The sequence below is a fragment of the Silene latifolia genome, chromosome 3 (genome assembly GCF_048544455.1).
Source record: "Silene latifolia isolate original U9 population chromosome 3, ASM4854445v1, whole genome shotgun sequence".
NCBI classification, from domain to species: Eukaryota; Viridiplantae; Streptophyta; class Magnoliopsida; order Caryophyllales; family Caryophyllaceae; genus Silene; species Silene latifolia.
The window spans coordinates 85,275,202-85,296,090 of NC_133528.1; the positions used below are offsets into that span (position 1 = coordinate 85,275,202).

General features: G+C 35.8%; 1 protein-coding gene across 4 annotated transcripts; it reads left to right on the top strand.

The window, feature by feature from the left end:
- Positions 1-691: 691 nt before the first annotated feature.
- On the top strand, positions 692-20,085 carry LOC141647752 (CSC1-like protein At4g02900). Of its 4 annotated transcripts, none has more exons than XM_074456071.1 (13): positions 816-1,060; positions 2,483-2,815; positions 3,108-3,405; positions 3,991-4,140; positions 5,545-5,680; positions 11,115-11,216; positions 11,785-11,904; positions 12,096-12,176; positions 12,881-13,224; positions 15,020-15,265; positions 16,969-17,293; positions 18,688-18,933; positions 19,692-20,085. In XM_074456071.1, exons 3-13 carry the CDS (start codon positions 3,392-3,394, stop codon positions 19,908-19,910), a joined length of 1,983 nt encoding a protein of 660 aa, XP_074312172.1. In that variant the 5' UTR covers positions 816-1,060; positions 2,483-2,815; positions 3,108-3,391; the 3' UTR covers positions 19,911-20,085. The 4 variants fall into 4 exon arrangements, with proteins under 4 accessions (XP_074312171.1, XP_074312172.1, XP_074312174.1 ...); XM_074456072.1 differs by having other exon boundaries at positions 866-1,060; positions 3,108-3,389; XM_074456070.1 differs by lacking the exon at positions 3,108-3,405 and having other exon boundaries at positions 692-1,060.
- Positions 20,086-20,889: the final 804 nt, after the last annotated feature.

Here is a 20,889-nt window from a genome sequence, read left to right on the forward strand (position 1 = left end):
ACTAACGTCATACTCCTTTCTTGTTAGTAAGGTCTCAATGGTTCAACTTCAATTTGTTGCGGTCAAACAGAATTCGAGTATGAATTGTAGCAGTATGGTGGATTATTCTCAACGCCAAGATCGAGTGGCTCGAGCTAGTGTCAATTTGAAGAAAAGATCTTCAGTTTCTGTCAACCATCCAACTTTTCTTTGTAGGTACACTAATACTGTTGCAGAGGTTATAAGGACTAAATGGAAGGAGGCTCACCTAATCCAGTTCGATGATCATTATCATCCTCTTTTCAAGAAACGTCGTCTTTTTGTTAAGTCTACTTGTAATATTAGCTCGGTTAGTTGATCATCTAGTTGTTTAAGCGTTACTAGTTTTCCTATGTTTGTATTGTAACTGGTTTATTTTCTTTAATACAGTTCATCTTCGTCAAAAAATAAAATAACGTAATAAATTGACAATGATTGTAATCATTTTCATTTAAAACTAAAATAAATACACTTGTAAATCGCTTTAACATGAAATTATCGTCCTAGAATTAAAAACATAAATTAAATTATACGAGTATGCTAAAAACTTGAGGAGGTGGTATCAACCAAAACTGGTTATTAACTCAATATGACTAGATTTGGTTTGACCAATGTATTATAACCAATTGGAATGAGCCTACTAAAGGAATGAAAAATGAGAAAAAAGGTTGGTAGAAAAATGGGAATTGAGAAAGCCGACGTTAACGTCGCAGTCGGAGGTGGGGGGCGTGCTTACACCGGTAACTAACTCTTAAGAGTCACATATATCTGCATCCTTCCTTCCTTACTCGTTTTCCACACACATTTATATATTGTTTCTTCGTCTTACCTTGTTTTCCACTTCATCATATACATAATACACACACACACACACACACCTGACACCACTCTGGCACTCTCCCTTCTCTTTTACATCACTCTCTCTTTTCCTTTATTTATTCCTATTCTTTCATTTCATTCTTCATCATCATTCATCTCGGATTTATTCTTCATTCTTCCAAATTCACTCTATTTTTCTTCAATCACAGTATATTGGCTCAAGGTAATTCACATAAATTCATTTATTTTTCTGAATTCCATTTTGTTGCCATTTATTTTGATGCAATTTATGGGTTGGGGTTTACAAGGTACGCACTTGTGTTGTAAAACAATCACATGCATAAAATTTAATGTAAACAAGTCGTCTTCAGCTCAATACACTTGTTTTTCATTGTTGAACTAGTATTTTATAATCACTCTTTCTTTTCTGGGCTGTGTTGCTATTATTAAACTACGGAGTATATATATATACTCGTATTTTAAACTGTATCCTATAGATTATTAGTATCTGTTTCTTATGTAACGCCTTCACCTTTAATTATTGACTTTTTCATTTCCTAGCTTCATTTTTTAATTTTCAAAGTTGATTCATTGCTCATTACTCACCTTCATTTTATATTCCACTTACGCTAATACTTACGTAATTCTTTGTAAGGGATATTTTAATCACAATTCGGTTAGAATAGTACATGGATTCATCATTCATGCGGAGATGATGGTAGAAAATAAATGAAAGAGGTTCAAGGAACCTTGTTACAGCTCTACCCATACACACTAGATTACCCAATCCAGTTATCAAAGCTTATTCTATAGTTGCAATCGAATTTTATCCTTATGGCTCGCGTTTATATGCAAATGTTACTTATCCAAGTGCCCGAATTATGCGAGTTGCTGGTCCAGTTATTGGCACACAGCTGAGTGTGAATCGGTTGGTGTTTGAAACAAGGTAAAGTTAGAGAGAAATGCTTTGTAATGTAGATTGTCTGGATTTTGGCCTTCATGGATCATATAACATCCTCTAACGCTTTGTGGTATACCACATATTGGATTCACTATAAGAAAGTAAGTACCTCCTTAATTTAGAAGAATGCTGAACTCTCTTCACAAAAGGGAATTTTGGTCATCTTATGGAGGAATGTTTTCAGCGTCTTCACTCTTGACAGTTTATGCTAATATTGTTCTCGGAAGTCGGAACTGCAAATGTAGTTCAAGAGAGGAATAAAGGAAATGTTGTTTAAACAACCCCTTTGTTACATCATTTCAGTAGGGAGGCTGATGAGTGTGCTTTGGATCTTCGTGAGAGAATTAACACGAGCTTTTAGTATGTGAGGAGAGAACTGATGAGACCCATTTCTCAAGTGCACACGAGGAAGAAGAATTTAAATATAGAGAGGATTGAAAAGCTTGTTATGCAAGATAATGTTGTTGAAACTGGTCTTATGTAGAATAACATCCCTGATAAGAGTGTGATTCTATATTCCCGTCTCTCTCTTTGAAGACTTTTTGTTCTTGGCTTGAGCTTTGCTCTCTTTTTCAAAAAGTTGCTTCCACCAACCGTTATTTTATAAACCTCCCTTATATTCTCATGGTATTTTGCGTTAGACATCACTATAATATTCTAATAGCTATCTTCATTTGATCGCAGGTTTTTCATTTGAGAAAATATGGCTGACCTTAAGGATATCTCCGTTTCTGCAACAATAAATCTTCTCAGCGCATTAGCCTTTCTTATTGCCTTTGCTATATTAAGGCTTCAACCTATAAATGATAGAGTATACTTCCCAAAATGGTATCTGAAAGGACTAAGAGCTAGTCCAACTCGTCCTAAAAGATCTGTGACCAAGTTTGTGAACTTGGATATTAGAATGTATCTACGGTTTCTAAAGTGGATGCCCGAAGCACTGAGTATGCCAGAACCAGAGCTCATAGAACATGCTGGTGTTGATTCTGTGGTGTATATTAGAATTTACCTTCTGGGGTACGTTTCTCCGAAAGTCTGAATTATGTAATTCTGTTACACTCCCTCCTGTTAAATACTCCATATATTAGGTTGTCACATATATTAAGGAATGTTGGATCAATACCATATTTACATTCTACCCCCACAAAACATAGGGGGTGCCCTCGTGGGCCCGTTCCTTTTTGGGTCGGTCTGATCTAATCTGACTTACATGGAATACCAGATGAGTTTTCTGTGAGTTGGTCGCTTGAGTCTTTGGGTGATCTTTTCTATTTGCTTCGCTACAAGGTCTACTTTATTCTTTCTGCAGACCAGGCTAAGCCTATATGTTGTTCAAGTAGGTTGGGAAGCTTCTGCTATCCGCTTGCCACATCTTGGCATCAATACAGAAATGGGATATTTATAAGAATTAGGCCAAGATTAGAAAATAGGGCAATTCCAAAGGACTAGAGGGAGCGTACAAGAGAATGTGGTGTTTTCTTTTGGAACATTGAGTGTGCCAATTGGGTTGAACCATATGCCTTGCATTTAATGATGCATTTCTTGACAGTCTGAAACTATTGTGCGCGCTCACACACACACACACATGCATGTATGTCTATATTAAGGTACTCTTATATCATTATGGCTGGCATGCCTGACATGCCTGACATGCATTTCCAGAGTTTCCTTTTCTTTTTTCCTTCTTACATGCTGGCGACTGTGATATATGCTGATAATGCTAATTATATCTTCTTGGCATTCATGAACACGTTGTTCCTTCCTTCTGTAAGTGCTATTTGCAGTGGAGGAGCTAGGAATTTCAGCTTGGTGTTTTTTTCTTTTTCTGTTTTTTTTTTTGCCGGGGGAGGGGGGATGCTTCGGAGTTATGGGGGCCAAAAGCTACTATAAAAGAAAACTTTATAAGAACTTTGTACAAAGAGTCGAACTCTTATGCAGGCTCAGTTTTAAGATAAACTCTGTTAATTTCTTGTTTCCACCACTGAACCCCCCAAGTATAGCGACTTGTCACTTATCTGGCAGAAACAGTTTATTGTATATATCTAGCAAGGGGACACTCTTATAAACATGTGCACCCCCAATTCCATCCTTGGTTGTTTGAGGATAATATTGAGTGCTTGATGTTACTCTTTGGTAATGAGTCTAAAGAAAATCATGTTTACTAATGTAAAGATTGAAACATTTATATGCAGCTTGAAGATATTCGTCCCCATTATGGCACTAGCATTTGCAGTTCTTCTGCCGATTAACTGGACAGGAGATATGTTAAACGGCGTTCATGGTCTAACATTCAACTCAATTGACAAATTGTCGATTTCAAATATTCCAGTAGGATCAGATAGGTGAGAACGGCGTGCACAAAACAAATATCTGACTGTTAGTTACGTTATTTTTCTCTTTGGAATTAATATCATTTTTTGTATTAAAATCAATTTTAAATGTCGAATGAGTGGGTGAGAGAAATAGCTGAGAGTGTCTTTTAGCTGGTTTAGGAAACTAATTTCAGATCCACATGCTCATTCTTTACATTTCTTGAAGTTTTTACTTTTGTTTTACTAATAATCTTTCATATCTATTTCAATTTCTGCTGTCAGAATATAATATTTTAGCACCTTAGCAGCATAACTGCGTAAGGTTATTAATCGACTGACAATTACAGACTTCCGATCTCCTCCTTGGAAGAAATGCCACGGGCGTTGATTCATAAAAGAACACATGATAGAAGGGGATATTATTAAATGTAGGGTTGGAGTTTGCTTTACATTATCGTGGTATAGGAGAACTAGTAGTTTGTATGCATTTGTAGTATGAACTGAAGTTGATATTTCTCCAGTTAAGCATTTTGAGTATGCTTCATTCCCTTTGAATCAAATTGATATATCTATGGCATTTATTGTACATTGGATGTCTAATATTCATCTCACGTTGGAGCATGAATTTTGATTGGATGAGGTGTGAACAACTGAAAACAGTGGCTAGTTAGTAGTGAGTGCTGAAAGGATGAGCAGGAAAGTTTCTCTCAGAATGGACCATCAGTATTACAGTGAAGTGTTTGAGCCTAGCTAATTGAAGTCTTCTTATGTTATATGGCGCTTGGAAAAATAAGTCCTTGTAGTCTCTTTAAACAAAACACCTAGCACTGAATATGAATCCACAGGTTAATGAATTTGGGCTGAATCAACACGGGTTAACCAAGCATCATACTCCCTCCATTTCCTTGATCAATACCCCTTAGACTTGTTACCTCTGAAAAAAGGCGGCATATTCATTGAAATAAAGGGAGTACAATTGAGTGAGATACGGAACGGAAAAAGATACTGAGTAACTGATAAGAAAAGGAACACACCATTGTGCCAAGTAACAAGAAAAGGGAAAATTGAATGTCAGAACCCTTGATAACAATATACACTTGTACATTTGACTTCCTCTAGTACTGCAAATGTATAAGGTGAAATGAAGTGGACTATGGTATCCACGTCCAAAGCCGTTTCTAAGTGTTGTAAAACTTAAAAGTTTCGAACTTCTAAAGCAAGCCACTTGTCTTGCTCCTAGGTCCTTCTTTTTTGTTTAAGCTGAGTCGAGTATTAGCATAATCTGTCTTTATATTAGAGTTGCAATTTGTCTGTAACGCTATGATGTCAGTCTAGCTTGTAGCCTCCATAAAAAATAAAGTCGAGCTTTTTGTCATAGTTGTCAGTGCAACAATGAAATTTAAATTATGTTGACCTCTTGCCTGCTTTATACAGATTTTGGGCACATCTAGTTGTGGCATATGCTTCTACACTTTGGACATGTTGCATGCTATACAGAGAATATAAGATAGTGACGACCATGAGGTTGGAATTTATTGCGGGAGCAGATCGACGCCCAGACCAATTTTCAGTAAGACTCTTAACAATAATGAGTAACCACCTCCCCTCATCCCTCATCATTGTAGCCATTTATAATCTTCCCTAATAAGCAAAAAATGTAAGTCAATGACAATAATCCGTGAGGTTGTAGACTTTTAGTTACTTGGCACCCCTAGTATTTGCTGGCTAATTTAACGATTAGAACTATTAGAGAATATTAATACTCCTTTACAGGCTCCCTCACGCAGAGGCTCGTAAGCGTCAAAACATGGATAATGCTTCACACGGAGGCCCGTAGGCGTCATCCATGAGATTACTCTATGAATATTCCTAAAATATTCTATAGAATATCATGTTACCCACAATACTCTCCTTTATCCTAAATTAATATTCTTCCTAATATAATAATATTCCTAATATTCTATAATAAGAACATTAAAGAAAGAAACCATGAAAGGAGCATCAGTTTGACAATTATAAAAATGACACCATAAGTTGCTTCCAGTATGAACTTGTTTACTCCATATATGATATATTCTAGTAGGCACTTTTTGGTAGTTGGTATAGTTGGCATTTGGCCATAGTTACTGTCTATTCAATAATATCTCCGTTCATTAATACAGGCTCTTCAAATTTGTAGAATTGTAGGTAGTATTCTTCATGATTATATCTTGAATAAAATTATGGCATATATTTGACACCCTTTTTCTTCATGCAATAGTGATTAAGCTTTATTCTTGTTGATGGACACAACTCTTTTGAGATTTAGAGCATAACTTTAAAAGTTTAAAGTTCTTGCTATGACTTTCCTTTCTATTAGCACAGCATTGTTTGGCTTTCTTTCTCTCCCTCCTCGTTTCGTCCATATTGTAGCATCTGAGATTTCCTGGTATTTTCATTTCCATATTGTTTAGCAGAGTTGCAAAAAAAGTCTGTTAGTTGACAAGGAAGACAAATGAAGTAGGAAGCTTAACATATACGAACAGTCCACCCCGAACCCGCATAACACCGCTTTCTCTATAGGTTGGAAATTCCCAACATTTCAACCTTACTCGTAACCTTTAATACCACTGATCTCTGTTGGGATTTGGGATAGTTTATGTGAGAAATTGGAGAGAAATATGTTTGATAGAAGGAAATACTTTGTGATTGAAATGTTTTAGTTTGATTGATATTGATTGATAATAGAATTGATTGAATTGATTTTATTTGATTTTATTTTTATTTCAATGCCTTAGTATTACATGGTATTTATAGGTGATACGCACCCTTTCATATTCTAAGTTCCCTTTCATATTCTAGGATGTATGCATGAATCATCTAGATTCATAGTACATACATATACATGAATGATCTAGATACATAGTACATACACTATGCATAAATAATCTAGATTCATGGTATTAACTAAGTGCATGAACCTAAATGAATCTGAAAAAGTCTCATTATTTTAACACTCCTCCTTGAGACTTTTGTCCATAACTCTGAGCTTGAGTCTTAGCCCACATCTGGATTTTTGAACATTTTCTTCATCTCCTCCTTGAAAGGATCAAGCTGATATATTTTTCAATTCTTCTGTGCTGCCAACGCGATAAGAGTTTTGACGGTGTCAAGTCTTGCTACCGGAGCAAAAGTGTCTCCATAATCAACCCCGGCTTCTTGTACATAGCCTTTGACAACCAATCTCGCTTTATATTTGTTGATTGTACCATCAAGATTTAATTCGGTCTTATAAACCCATTTGACGCCGATCACTTTCCTATCTTGGGGACAAGCTCCCAAGTGTTATTTTTGATGATCATGTCAATCTCATTTTTCATTGCTTCCTGCCACTCTTTGGTGGCGGCTTCTAATAGGAATAATTATAATAGTTGGGCCTCAACCATCACCTTAAGGTTTTGGTTGAGTTGGTTCATCTATCAGCTTCTTCGTAGTTATTTGGTTCATTAGTTGCAAAATAGCCTGATTCACACAACTCGGAATCCAAATGAACAATAGGACAATTTTGATAGATCTCAGGGCCGTTTGGTTCAAACATTAGGAATGGAATGGAGTGGATTCTAACTCCATATGGGTATGGAGTTAGAACCCCATACCTCTTAATGCTTGTTTGGTTCATGTATGGAATGGATTCAGATCCTTTTGTTTTTTTTTTATTATAAATAATACCTACAATATTATTTATAATTTCAAGTAACTAATACAAGATACTAACAAAAATAAAACTTCAAAATAATCGATAAAAAATCAATACGACTAAATTAAAAATATTCTTGAATTATTAAAAACAAAAAAAATTGAAATATAATCATCTATCACTCTGATGATTACAATAAATCATACTTTTTATGATGATCATCTGTAATGATCAATGCTGCAAATACTCAAAACACTAATCGCCGTACAAAACATGTATGATCATCATCAATGATGATTATATTGCTAATCAATTTGTAATGATGGGATAACATTGCAATTAGTCACACTAATCGCACTTTCGTATTGAAAAAAAAGAGAATAAAAAAAGGTAGAAAAGTATTGACAATGAAAAACACGAGAAAAAAAAAATGAAGAATAGAAGATCGCAGAGAAGGACTTGGTAAAATGTAATGTTGTATTTCTTTTTATTTTTTGTTTTCTATTATTCTAGGGTTTGTATATGGGGGGAATGGATTTAGAATCATGGGGTGAAACTAAGGTATGAGATTCTAGGGGGTTGGGGTGGAATTAGAACCCCTTGGGTTTCTAACTCCATTCCAAAAGGGGCCAACCAAACATTGGAATGGATGAAATCCATTCCAATCCATTCCAAATGCTCCAACCAAACACCCCCCCAGATAGAGATTTCTTTCCTCGCGGACCTGTAGCATTCTCATCACTGGAATGAGGGGATGATGGCTCCGAATCGCTATTTTGTGGTGTGGAAGAGGAGGTAGGCGTGTTACCGGCTGCGAGCGAGGAGTGCTTGGTATACACTGTACTGGCTCTTGAGGAGATGAACCAGAATCTTCAAATATCACACTTCTTCGTTCAACTTTCTCTTCTTCCCAATTCCACATAGAATTTTCATCTAACTCCACATTTCTACTGATGATAATTTTCTCGGTATTAATGTTGAAAATTCGGTAGCCCTTTGATTGTGTGCTATAACCAAGAAAAATTCCTTTCTCGGCTTTTTCATCCAACTTGGTCCTCTTTTGAGATGGAATGTGAACATAACAGACAGATCCAAATACTCGAAGATGTTTGGCTGTCGGCTTAATTCCACTCCAAGCTTCAATTGGAGTCACTCCTTGAACCCCTTTAGTAGGGAGTCTGTTTTGCTAATAGACCGAAGTATACACGGCCTCTGCCCAAAATTTCTTTGACAAATTTTTCTCTACGGGCATGCAACGAACCATCTCCATGACTGTTCTGTTTTTTCGTTCTGAAACTTCGTTTTGCTGAGGAGAGTAACCAAGTGTGAGTTGATGCTCAACACCCTCGTCTTCACAAAATTTATCAAACTGCCTTTCCTCTGTCCAATTTTATTCTCTTCATCTTGGAACCTATTTGTGTCTCCACTAGAGCTTTGAATTTTTTGAACACATGGAACACATCCGATTTCTCACGCATGAAATATACCCATGTCATACGAGTATAGTCATCAATGAACAAAATGAAGTACTTATTCTCGCTTAGAGAAGGAGTTCTGTGGGGACCACAAACATCGGTATGAACAAGCTCAAGTTTCTCCTTTGCTCTCCAGTTGCTTGTGTGAGGAAAAGGCTTGCGATGTTGCTTACCAAGTTCACATGCATCACACAGATTTTGGATAGGAGGCAAAGAGGGAATATCACGCACCATGTTCTTGTGGTATGGGAAATTAAGTGCAGCAATGTTGAAGTGCCCATATCTCTTCTGCCAAAGCCATGTATCATCACTTTGGACTTTGTTAGCCTGCTCCAAAGGTGTATCCAAGAATAGAGAAAATGCCGAGTGTACTCAGATATTTAAATTCTTCAATCATAGAGGCAATAGTATTGAACTTACTATTGAGAGTTACTAGCACCTTTGGAACGATTGTGTCATCGCTAGTACTTTCTCCATAAATTTGCATCTGATTTACAAGTTCCATGAATCTTGACGAATATTCTTTAATGTTTTCGTCGTCTCTCATCTTTATATTTGCATAATCTCTTCTTAGTTTATTGAGTCTTACAATCCTTACTTTCTCTGACCCATGAAATTCCTCCAAAAGAGTGTTCCAGGCTTCTTTTGCTGATGATGCCCGGATGATTTTTGGTGTTATGCTGTCCGAAACAGCACTATGGATATATGAAAGTGCCCTAGCATCTTTCATTTCATCAGTTTTTAGTTGTTGTAGTTGTGCATCGGAATATTCACTTCCTTCTACTCTTGCTTCAAAACCCTTTTCCACAATCTCCCATAAATCACAAGACTTTAAAAATAGTTTCATTTTGACACTCCAATAATCGTAACTTTCTCCTGCAAAGTTTGGGATTGCAGGGAGAGAAACACTTGAACTTGAAGCCATACTTCAAGAGGCCCTTTAAGATCCTTAATCTCTCTGATACCAAATGTTGGGATTTGGGATAGTTTATGTGAGAAAGTGGAGAGAAATATGTTTGATAGAAGGAAATACTTTGTGATTGAAATGTTTTAGTTTGATTGATATTGATTGATAATGGAATTGATTGAATTGATTTTATTTTATTTTTATTTCAATGCCTTAGTATTACATGGTATTTATAGGTGATACACACCTTTTCATATTCTAAGTTCCCTTTCATATTCTAGGATGTATGCATGAATCATCTAGATTCATAGTACATACAGATGCATGAATGATCTAGATACATAGTACATACACTATGCATAAATAATCTAGATTCGTGGTATTAACTAAGTGCATGAACCTAAATGAATCTGGAAAAGTCTCATTATTTTAACACTCTCATTTGTTTTTAGCTTATGCCAATTCTCAAGTGGTATGGAGCTTGTCTATCTTCAAACATGGTTCTCATTCTTTTGCTTCATATTTTGTTTTATATCACCTTAATACATTATTTTAGTGGAGTTGTCTCTTATGCGTGCGTGTGCAAGCCTTAGATGTCTATTCATCAATCTACTTTGTTCGTATTGTTATACTGGTAACACGACATTGAATATCAGTTGTACTCTTGTGGCGTTACAGTTAAAACAATTATTTGATATATATACTAATATACTTGAGTGAATCAACTTGTGACGGATCAATTCCTGTGCATCTGCAAATTAGTTTTTTTTTTTCATTTTTTTTTTTTTTTAATTTTTGCATATAAATATGCTTTTTTTTTTTTTTTTTTAAAAATATTTTAGTAGTTTATTTGCTTGGTCCATCTTGCTGTATTAGTTTAGAAAAGGGTTGTATGATACAAAGCTTTGGATGTAGACCTTTTGGTTAATGTGGAAACTTCTTTCAGGTTCTTGTAAGAAACGTACCTCCAGATCCCGATGAGTCTGTCAGTGGCCATGTAGAACATTTCTTTCGTGTGAATCATCCTGATCATTATCTATTACATCAGGTATCTTCACTACACTGTATATTTCCTTGGTTGGACACAGGCACGGAAATATGTGATTTTGCCCTTAAGAGTGTAGACTTGTCACCTGTCAGAGTGTCAGCTAAATGTTTCTGTAGTTATGTGACCACTTGATAATTTTTTTTCTCCTGTAATACCCCCCCTTCCATTTTGGTGTTTGTCCCAAAGTTTTATTGATTCCTTTCTGTATTTAGTGGGTTGATAATGGTAAAATAATCATTTTACTTATTATCATAACAAGCAAAATTGCTCTGGATCTAGTAAGTATAAATGGTATTAACTGTTCTACAAATGAGCCAAAATCAAAAGTTCTATAGTCTTTTAGGATGGTGGGATTATAAGCGTAGTTTTCGTCTTAAACGAAGAAAAGCCTTAACTTCCAACGCTATTTCTAATTCTCAGTCAATTCTTCACTCTTGGTTTTTTAAGTTGTTGGAGTACATGGATTTTTTTTTGTGACATGTAAATAGATTAGAACTTCCTCGTTTTAAAGTCTATCTGATTTCAGTTTTCTCACTGTTGTTCTCCTTTTCCCTGTTAAATGATATAGGTTGTATACGATGCCAACAAACTAGCAGATTTGGTTGACAAGAAAAAGAGTATGAAGAATTGGCTAATCTACTATCAAAATAAGTATGAGAGGAAACCTTCAAGAAAGCCCACTGTCAAGGTACTCTCCACTTCAATATATATACACTTAATTCTGGTCCTTGGATGATGATAGCAAAACGTAATTGTGCTTGACAATAACTATGTTGGATACTTTTAAGTCTGACACTTATAAACAATTCAAGCCTGTGTCAGAGTGATAGTCCTGATGTTATGTGTTAAAAGTGTCAATCGACTAAAATCAGCTTATAGACAGGTTTTTGGGGTTTATGGGGAACTCGTGTCGATGCAATTGATTTTTACACCAAGGAGATTGAGAAACTTAGTGAACAAGTAAGTGATTTTTATGTTTTTAGTACTTCTTCACTGAGCTCATCTATATTCTTTTAGTTTTTCTTATCAATTTACCATCTTTAGTCACTTGTTGAGTTGTTACCCCTTAAAATTTTTTCTTATGATGTCTCCATTATCTGCTGCTTCTCATGAAAGTCAATTTTTTCAGACATGTATGTAATTATGTATGAAGCATGAACTTTATATGTGGTGTTATGTTTCAAATTACCACAAACAAACAGGTAAGTTATGTACTTACGGATCAATATCAGTTGATGGGGATGGGTTCTAATTGATTTTAGACTATATGTTGGCTATGTGGATGGAAAGTTAAATTTGGAAATTCAGTTTGAAAACAAAGAATGGTTGCAATTCAAATTATAATAGACTAGAGCTCATATCCCCTTTTGTTTTGGCAAGCAACAACATATCACTTATCCGGTAGCAAGTTTTGAAGTTTTCTTTTTGTAGGAACTAGGAATTATTTAGTTAGCAAAGGTCCTTAGGTAGTAAGTACTAATTTAGCCTAATGATAATGTGCATAAATGGTATTCCTAATAAAAGAAAGAGCGAAAGAAAAATACTAATTTTATCTATGAACTCAAAAGTTGATGCGCCATCTGACTATAAAATCCAAAAACTAAACTAAGTCTCAAGGTTTGCTTTTTCTTTCTTTTTGAGCAATAATTGATGATTTAGTATAGGAAGCTGCAGAAAGAGAAAAAGTTGTAAGTGATCCAGAAGCTATATTGCCAGCGGCGTTTGTGTCTTTTAGAAGTCGATGGGGAGCTGCTGTTTGTGCTCAAACCCAGCAAGCAAGTAATCCAACTATATGGTTGACAGAATGGGCTCCAGAACCAAGCGATGTTTACTGGAATAATCTTGCTATACCTTATGTTGAACACAATATACGAAAGTTAATCATGTCCATTGCCCTTTTCTTCCTCATATTCTTTTTTATGGTCCCAATAACGTTTGTGCAATCACTAGCCAACATCGATGGGATTGAGAAGGCTTTCCCCTTTTTGAAGCATTGGATTGATAAGAAGTAAGTCATTTGTTGCAGTTGATTATGTTTCTGCTGTGGTGTGGTGTATTCAATTCCCTTGTGATGATGGTATATGGGTTATGTAACTTTTGCTCAAAATGCTTCGACTGTATGAACATGTTAAAGCCAAATCATATAAGTTTCCTTCTAGTAGATACATGGTGACATTTTTATTTCAACTGTTCTTTCTTATTGTATGTGGTTGTCATTTCGGTGATAATGAATCAACTTTAGTTTCACTGAATTTGCGAAAACCTCTACACATTAAACCACTGTACACATATCAGAAAGTTCTTTCATAATATGATACTCTTATAGTTTATACTTCTATATTCCGAGAATTCGATAAGGGTCAAAGGAAGTGTCTCACTGTTTCAAACATATTATGTACAAAGTTGGAAACAAAGGGAGTTTCTTTTATGACTGAGTTGTTGCACAATGAAATGTCCTTGAAAGGTTGCACATGAGCTCACTAAGATGTATTACCGAGAAACCCTCTCTTAGCTCTTTTATATATTTTAGTATTTGATTTATTTTATTTTTATCCCCCTCGGGGTACTTATAGTTACTTAGGGTGTCTCTCTTCTGTTGGGAAGATTTTAATTTGCCTTGTAGGAGGGAAATGGAGGGATCCATTTTCCTCTCTTCCAAATCCCTCTACCTCCATTTTGCTAACCAAACAAAGGAAATTATTTCTTTCTAAATCCCTCTCCTCATGTCCCTCCAAATTCCCTTATCCATACACACCCTTGTTGTCAAGTCAGCCAATGCGGTTAAACAGTTAGTTTTAACTTCACGAGTGTATATTCCCACACCTTTTTGTCTATCCCCACTCTTCTGTACAAACATCCCAGATTCAGAAAACTTATCAACTGATGATCTCTTCTAATTTGCCAGATTTTCAAAACTTTTGTTACAATTGCTCTTATGAAAATAGGGTGTAAGGGAAGTCAAAAGGGCATAAGAATACACACTCCTTTACCTTTATACGGAGTATGTTCTAAGCATAGTATTATATCTCGGCTTAAGCTGTTAGACTCGGAAAGTCATTTGTGGTATCATCAGAAGCATATTCCTTCATGTATTTTGTTATTCTGTAGGAAATTAACTCTGTCCGGCTTTGCTATAGAGATATATTTCACCTATTGACGTTGGTACGATCATGAGACTTGTGGACCCACGTTTCAGATTACATTTTGCTTGCATAAAGATACTGTTTGGATTCCCCTAGGATCACATAGAGAAGACCCTGCAAATTTTCTTTGCTGGCCTAGAGGTAGTATTTGTGCTTTCGTAGGTAATTGTTAGGACGATGTTTGCACAAAACGTAATTCTTGGAACATGCTGTCTATGTGAGTTGTTTTATGGTCAAGTGTTTGTCATGTAAGTAACTTTCAAAGGAGTTCATCTGTCTGTTGGAAAGTTCCAAAGAAAGATCAACTATATTCTGAATGGACTCTTGTCTGGTAAAGGTAAAAGAAATGTTGGAATATCGATAATTTATTTTTAGATTCACTCACGGGAAATTCTTGAAGTTGACTACTGAGCAAATGTGGAAGTTAATTAGATAAAAATGTATGTTTATCTATTATATAGTTGTTCTGCCGTGAAAATTTGTATGCATGTTTGTGCTACTCAGTTAGCGCATGAGTTTGAGGCGGTAAATATTGTGTTGCATATAATTCCAGAGCCACACACATGTAAATGAGCCATCATTAGATTCTGTATATCTGGTGTTTGTATAAAAAGTTCAGTTATTGAGGCTTTAAACTAATATTTGACCAAAATGTCACAGGGAATCTTTTGGATCTTTTGTGCAAGGATATTTGCCTGGAATTATACTGAAAACATGCCTCCTCTTCATCCCGATGATTATTATGCTAATGTCTAAGATAGAAGGTTTTACCTCATTCTCTTATTTGGAGAGAAGATCTGCAGCAAAATATTATTTGTTTATACTAGTGAACGTGTTTCTCGGAAATATTATTGCTGGAACAGCTTTTCAACAACTCAGTACGTTCTTGCATAAGTCCCCAACTGAGTAAGTAATGTTTAATTAGCATAACATGGTACTTGTGCTATTAATGTATTCCTGGGGGATATTTATTTATGTACTTAAATATTGACCCTTACCAAAATTTAGTCACAGCTTCAAATGAAATATTTAAAAGCTCAGTTATGAAATTTTTATTGTATCCATTATTGGTCAAAGTCTTTGTAGTAGATCGATCTCTTTTGATTCGATAATGCCCCTCTCATCACTGAAATGCACGATGGCCTTCACCACTATGGTTTAATGAAGTGCTTGGTTCTCACACACGTAGACGCTTAAGATAATGAAAATTACATATAATTAGAGTTCCCAAAATTTGGGGACCCTACTCTGAGAACCTAACGCAATAATGAACTGAAGACTCCATATTTCTTAGTTTTGGATTATGATGGATTAAAATTAAATGACTACGCTTCTTTTATAGTGTAGTAGTATGCTATTATTGGCACAATTCTCATCATTATTCATCAGAAATTAGCCTATCTTTAGGGTTAACGTAGGGGTGAAGTTGCATACCCCCTACCCCAAGAAGCCCTTAAGGCATTGGGGTAATTGTTGGTGTTATCGTAGGCAATTAATCCTTTGTCCTTAATAGTTGTTCTCTGGATGAATTGGAGTTTAGTGATTGATGCATGTATGCATCATAGAGGTGTCGTTGTTGTAATGCTTTTAATCCTTTGTTAATAATAATTCCCTAAATCATTGTTATCAGAATTTCGATTCGATCCTACGATCAAAAATGCTTGACCGATTCTGGATCCTACGATTCTTCAAGGTTATAGAATCTTACGATCCTATCATTTGAAAATTTAGAGATAGGATCATAATACAATCGGATTCCATAGAAAAAATATTAATATATATTTTTTTACAATGACATAGTAAAACCCAAATTTCGTGTAAATTATTGAAACATGTTCATACAATGATGCTAAAATCATTAAAGGGATATTCTCACTTGTACCTTTGAACTTTTTCACTTTCTGAGGTGTACCCTTCATTTTTCAAAAAAAAACTTTTGACTGACAATAATTCTCTACTACGAGTTCAGGAAACAGTAATTTTTTTTTTTCAAACCAATTATCTCATAGAGGCCTTTGAATTTGAAAAGAAATTCACCGCTTTCTGAACTCGTAGCTGGTAATTATGGTTGGTCAAAGTTTTTTTAACAAATAAACTTTGGCTGACCATAATTCCCAACTACGAGTTGAAACGTCGGTGAATTTTTTTTTTCAAACTGAAGAGCTCGTAAAGACGATCAATTTGAATTTTTTTTTATCGTATTCTGAACTTGTAGCCGAGAGTTATTGACAGTCAATGTTTTTTTTGCAAGAAAAGAGGGGTACACCTTAGAATATGAAAAAGTTGAGGGACACAAGTGAGAATATCCCAATTACTAATTATCAATATTTTATGGATAAATATTAATAAATAAGTGTTTTGATCTTCAATTATATGTCGTTACCAAATAAAAAATTAAATTATATTTAGTGAGTTTGTAGGATCTTACAATTCTACTATTCGAACCTACCTTCCCTTTCGATTCAAAGTAGGACCCCGATCCTAACAACACTGCCCTAGATGAAGCAGAAGTTAGTGACTATGTATGCGTCATACATTTTTATCTGATAAACATGTTCAGCATAATTTTTGTGCTGTCTTGCAAATTGTAATCATGTGTTGTCCTGCAGAATTCCTAGAATCATCGGGGAGTCAATACCTATGAAAGCCACTTTCTTCATCACTTATATCATGATTGATGGTTGGGCTGGTGTTGCTCTTGAAATCCTCAGATTAGTTCCTCTAGTCCTATTCCATATTAAGAACGCGGTCCTGGTTAAAACTGAGCAAGACAGGGAAGAAGCAATGGATCCTGGTTTCCTGGACTTCCCTACATATGAACCTCGGATTCAACTTTACTTTCTGCTTGGACTTGCCTACTGTGTGGTCACTCCAATACTTCTTCCTTTCATCATTGTCTTCTTCGCATTTGCTTATTTGGTTTTCCGACATCAGGTACACTCTTTTATCAGTTGCTGGTAAAACACATCTAACACATTTATGGCCTATGTTACTTTTAATTCATCAGTGTGACTTGCTGTGACTCAAATTTTGAGACACAGGAACCTATTTTAAAATAGGATATGGGTACGGGGCACGTCTTCAAAGCAAAAAGTCCATTAATAAGAAAGAAATGTTTAAGAGTTGTAAAAGTGAAATGGAAAGATGTTTGAGTAAGTTAAAAACATATTCGTAATTAGGAGTCCCTTTCTCTACTTTCCATTTTGTGAACTCACAAACACATTTTTGGCAAATTGTTTTTGCTACTTGTTTGAAAAAAAAAAATATTCTTTTTAAAAAACTTGTCAGCTAAAAATATTCTCATGGTTTACTTCTCTGACGATTTCAAGCATTTGTAGTAATCTTTTTCAGATAGAGACCTTAACTAGCTTCTGTTGTTTTCCTCTTTAATTGTGGGTCCAATTTGCCTGCAATATATTAGTGCTACATGATGTTAGCATATCTGGTCATGTTGAACCAACATCTAATGTCTATCAAGTAGACATTTATTTCATCTTCCTTCTTATTCATGATACAACTGTGGTATTGATCACAATTGCGATGTCATAATACTGGTATGCCGCAAATGTAATTAACAGGTCACAGACACTCCGGCAGCAATCTAAAAATGCCCACCGACTATGTTGGTTCTTAATTTCTTGAATTATGACGTTTCAGATGAATTTCCAATTTAGTAGTCTCTTTTCTCTCTGCGTTTCTTCTCGAATTCATACCTTAGTCCCTATTTGAAATCAACCTGTTTACCAATTTTTTTTTTCTTTTGAAAATTAACTGGTATTGTGTTATAAACTAAGTTACGAACACATTTGAGGAATATTGGGATGATTCGAAGTATCCGTTGTCGTGGCTGTGACTTGGAATTCTGTTATGTAACAGCCGTAAAGTAATGTAATTTAACGGGGGTATTTTTTTTCATTTCATGCATGTTCTCAGTTCTTATCCCCTTTTTTCTCCGGCTTGAAACTTAAGAAGGTCCATTTTAGGCAATCGCAAATTCTTTTTGGAGTTTAGGCAATTGCTGTTAACACTGGGGGCCTTCAGCTTATAATGTTTTTAGTTCTGAAACTTTTGTTTCCTTGGGTTCTGAGTTTAGTTGTTTTTCTGTTTTTACCCCCAATAATCTACACTGAGCTCAAGTATCAGTCAATTTAGGCTCCATATTAAGAATTGCTTCTTGCTTATTTTTCCTAGATGAATGACTTTTGCGGCTCCCATCAGAAGTTCCAACATTGGTTAAATCTCTGATGTTCTTCTTTCATATAATGATACTGGATACTGCTATGTTGTGTTTATGGGTGCTAAATGCTTTTTTTTTTTTTTTTTGTTAGATCATCAATGTCTATGACCGAAAATATGAAAGTGGAGCTGCCTTCTGGCCAGATGTACATCGGCGCATACTTGTTGCTCTTGTAATATCACAACTTACATTGCTGGGATTATTAAGCACTAAATTGAACGTCCAAAGTGTAAAGATATTTATACCCTTGCTGGTTGCCCTCCCAATATTGACAATCTGGTTCCATACAGTTTGTAAAGGTCGTTTTGAATCAGCATTCAAGAAGTTCCCCTTGCAGGTTAGTCTTATGGTTTTGACATATTCTATTTTGCTTAACATACATCGTCTGTGCTTCATCTGGCTCTCATCCACTGAAGAGAATGGGTGATTGCTAAATTCATTTTCGGCTTCAGTCTTTGAAATGGAAGACATTCCTAACCTTTATTGCTACAATTGAGTATTAATTAATAATTAATTCTGTTAGTCAGTCTCTCACTAATTTCGGTGGCCGATCACACAAAAATAAAGAAAAAGTGTTTAGGGTAGGGTGTAAACTGTAAATCCTCGAGTGTTTATTGGAAATGCTCACAACTCAGCTATTGAACAAAAGGAATTCGTAATTTATGCACTAAATTTATATGAACTTACAAAAAATATAGCAAAGTCACTGAGTAATGGTATGGATTTATGGAACATGGATGACTTGTGCTCGAAATGTGTGTGCTTCAAAACCGCTTTTGTGACTCCCTCTGCAACGTAGAAATTAGTCAGTCCGCTTCTCTACCAAGTAAAGATTTCTCTTCTGCTTACCACTATATTGCTTCAGTCTTAATGAATATGATCTCATACATAATCTTAGTCATTGCTAAAAATGCGGTCAACCTAATCTCGAAAAGATGTCGCGACAACCGTCAAAACCTATAGAAAAGCAGTAAACGAGTCATGATGTTTATTGCAGTCCAAATTTAATGCCATGACTCTTAACCGTTTTACCCGTCATCCTTCCCCGATCGCATAGTAGAGAAACATGGCCATTAAGAAGTGCTTTTGTAACAGGATGCAATGATGAAGGATACATTGGAACGTGCCACTGACCCAACTCTGAACATACGATCTTACCTAAGCGATGCATATCTACATCCAATTTTCAAGGGTGGTGAAGTATATGCCCAACCGCCGAGTGATGAGGAGGAAGGTCTTCCTCTGGTAGCAACGAAGCGTTCTCAGAGAAGTAGCAAAGTAACTTCTCTTGCTAGTTCTGATATTGGTGTATAGTCGTTGTAAATAAAGTTAAAAGTTCTCAAAAAAAAATGCCCAGCTTGTGATTTTTGTGTATTTGGAAAGGGCCATTCTGATTTATGTGTAATATAAGAATCAAGAAGAGACAGAAGTGACTTCTCTTTGTATATTAACTAGTTGGACCGCCGCACGCGGCATCCAACGTTTTTCATATTCAGCGGTAGAGTTTGCGAATTATTATACAACAATTGTTTAAATCGCTAAATTCGCTAAATGATATAGACAACTATTAAAATTCGATGTAAAAAAAAACTGTAAAAAAAAACTGTATTTTATTTGGGTATTGTTCTTTCACATACGTCTTTTACTCTTTCACATACGTAGTTTACAATGTTACCCTTCTCATTTCCTTCTTCCTTTACCCATTCAATTTTTTTCTCCCTTTCATAATCCCCTTTTTACCATTAAATCACCATCCATCTCCATTAACCACCACACACCTCCATTAACCAACACCTCGCCGGAAACCCATTACTCCGGCCGACCCCACGCCTACCGGAGTAATGATTTACAAAAAAAAAATGATTTACGAAGAAAAAAAAACGATGAACAGTAACCCCTCCCCTGCAACTTCGCCTCCACCGCACTCACCCTCCCCCGCAACGCCCCAACCCTGCGACTCCGACCACCACCCACCGGCCGACCACCTGACCCGACGACCCTCCTTCACAGCCCACCCCTCCCCCGCACTGCCCTTCTCTGCTCCCACCACCGTCCTGCACCATATCCCTGCTCCAACCACCGTCGTCCACCATGCCCCTGCCCCGAACACCACAGTCCATCAAACAGACCACCATGCCTTCCGCTATCAACATAATTGAAGAACTTTTAGTGTGATTATAAACCCTAATTTTAAGACAAAATAATTAATAAACAATAAACAAGTTTTTAATAATAGCTAAACAAATTAGTATTACTTCATTAATTGAAGAATTTGAAGAATTGTAATCAATTG

Excerpts from the sequence above, each read along its gene's own strand:
- LOC141647752 (XM_074456070.1), top strand. The coding sequence starts at position 2,502 with ATGGCTGACCTTAAGGATATCTCCGTTTCTGCAACAATAAATCTTCTC. Across the intron at positions 4,141-5,544 it reads ATTCCAGTAGGATCAGATAG|ATTTTGGGCACATCTAGTTG; the intron begins GTGAGAACGGCG and ends TGCTTTATACAG. Across the intron at positions 18,934-19,691 it reads TCAAGAAGTTCCCCTTGCAG|GATGCAATGATGAAGGATAC; the intron begins GTTAGTCTTATG and ends CTTTTGTAACAG.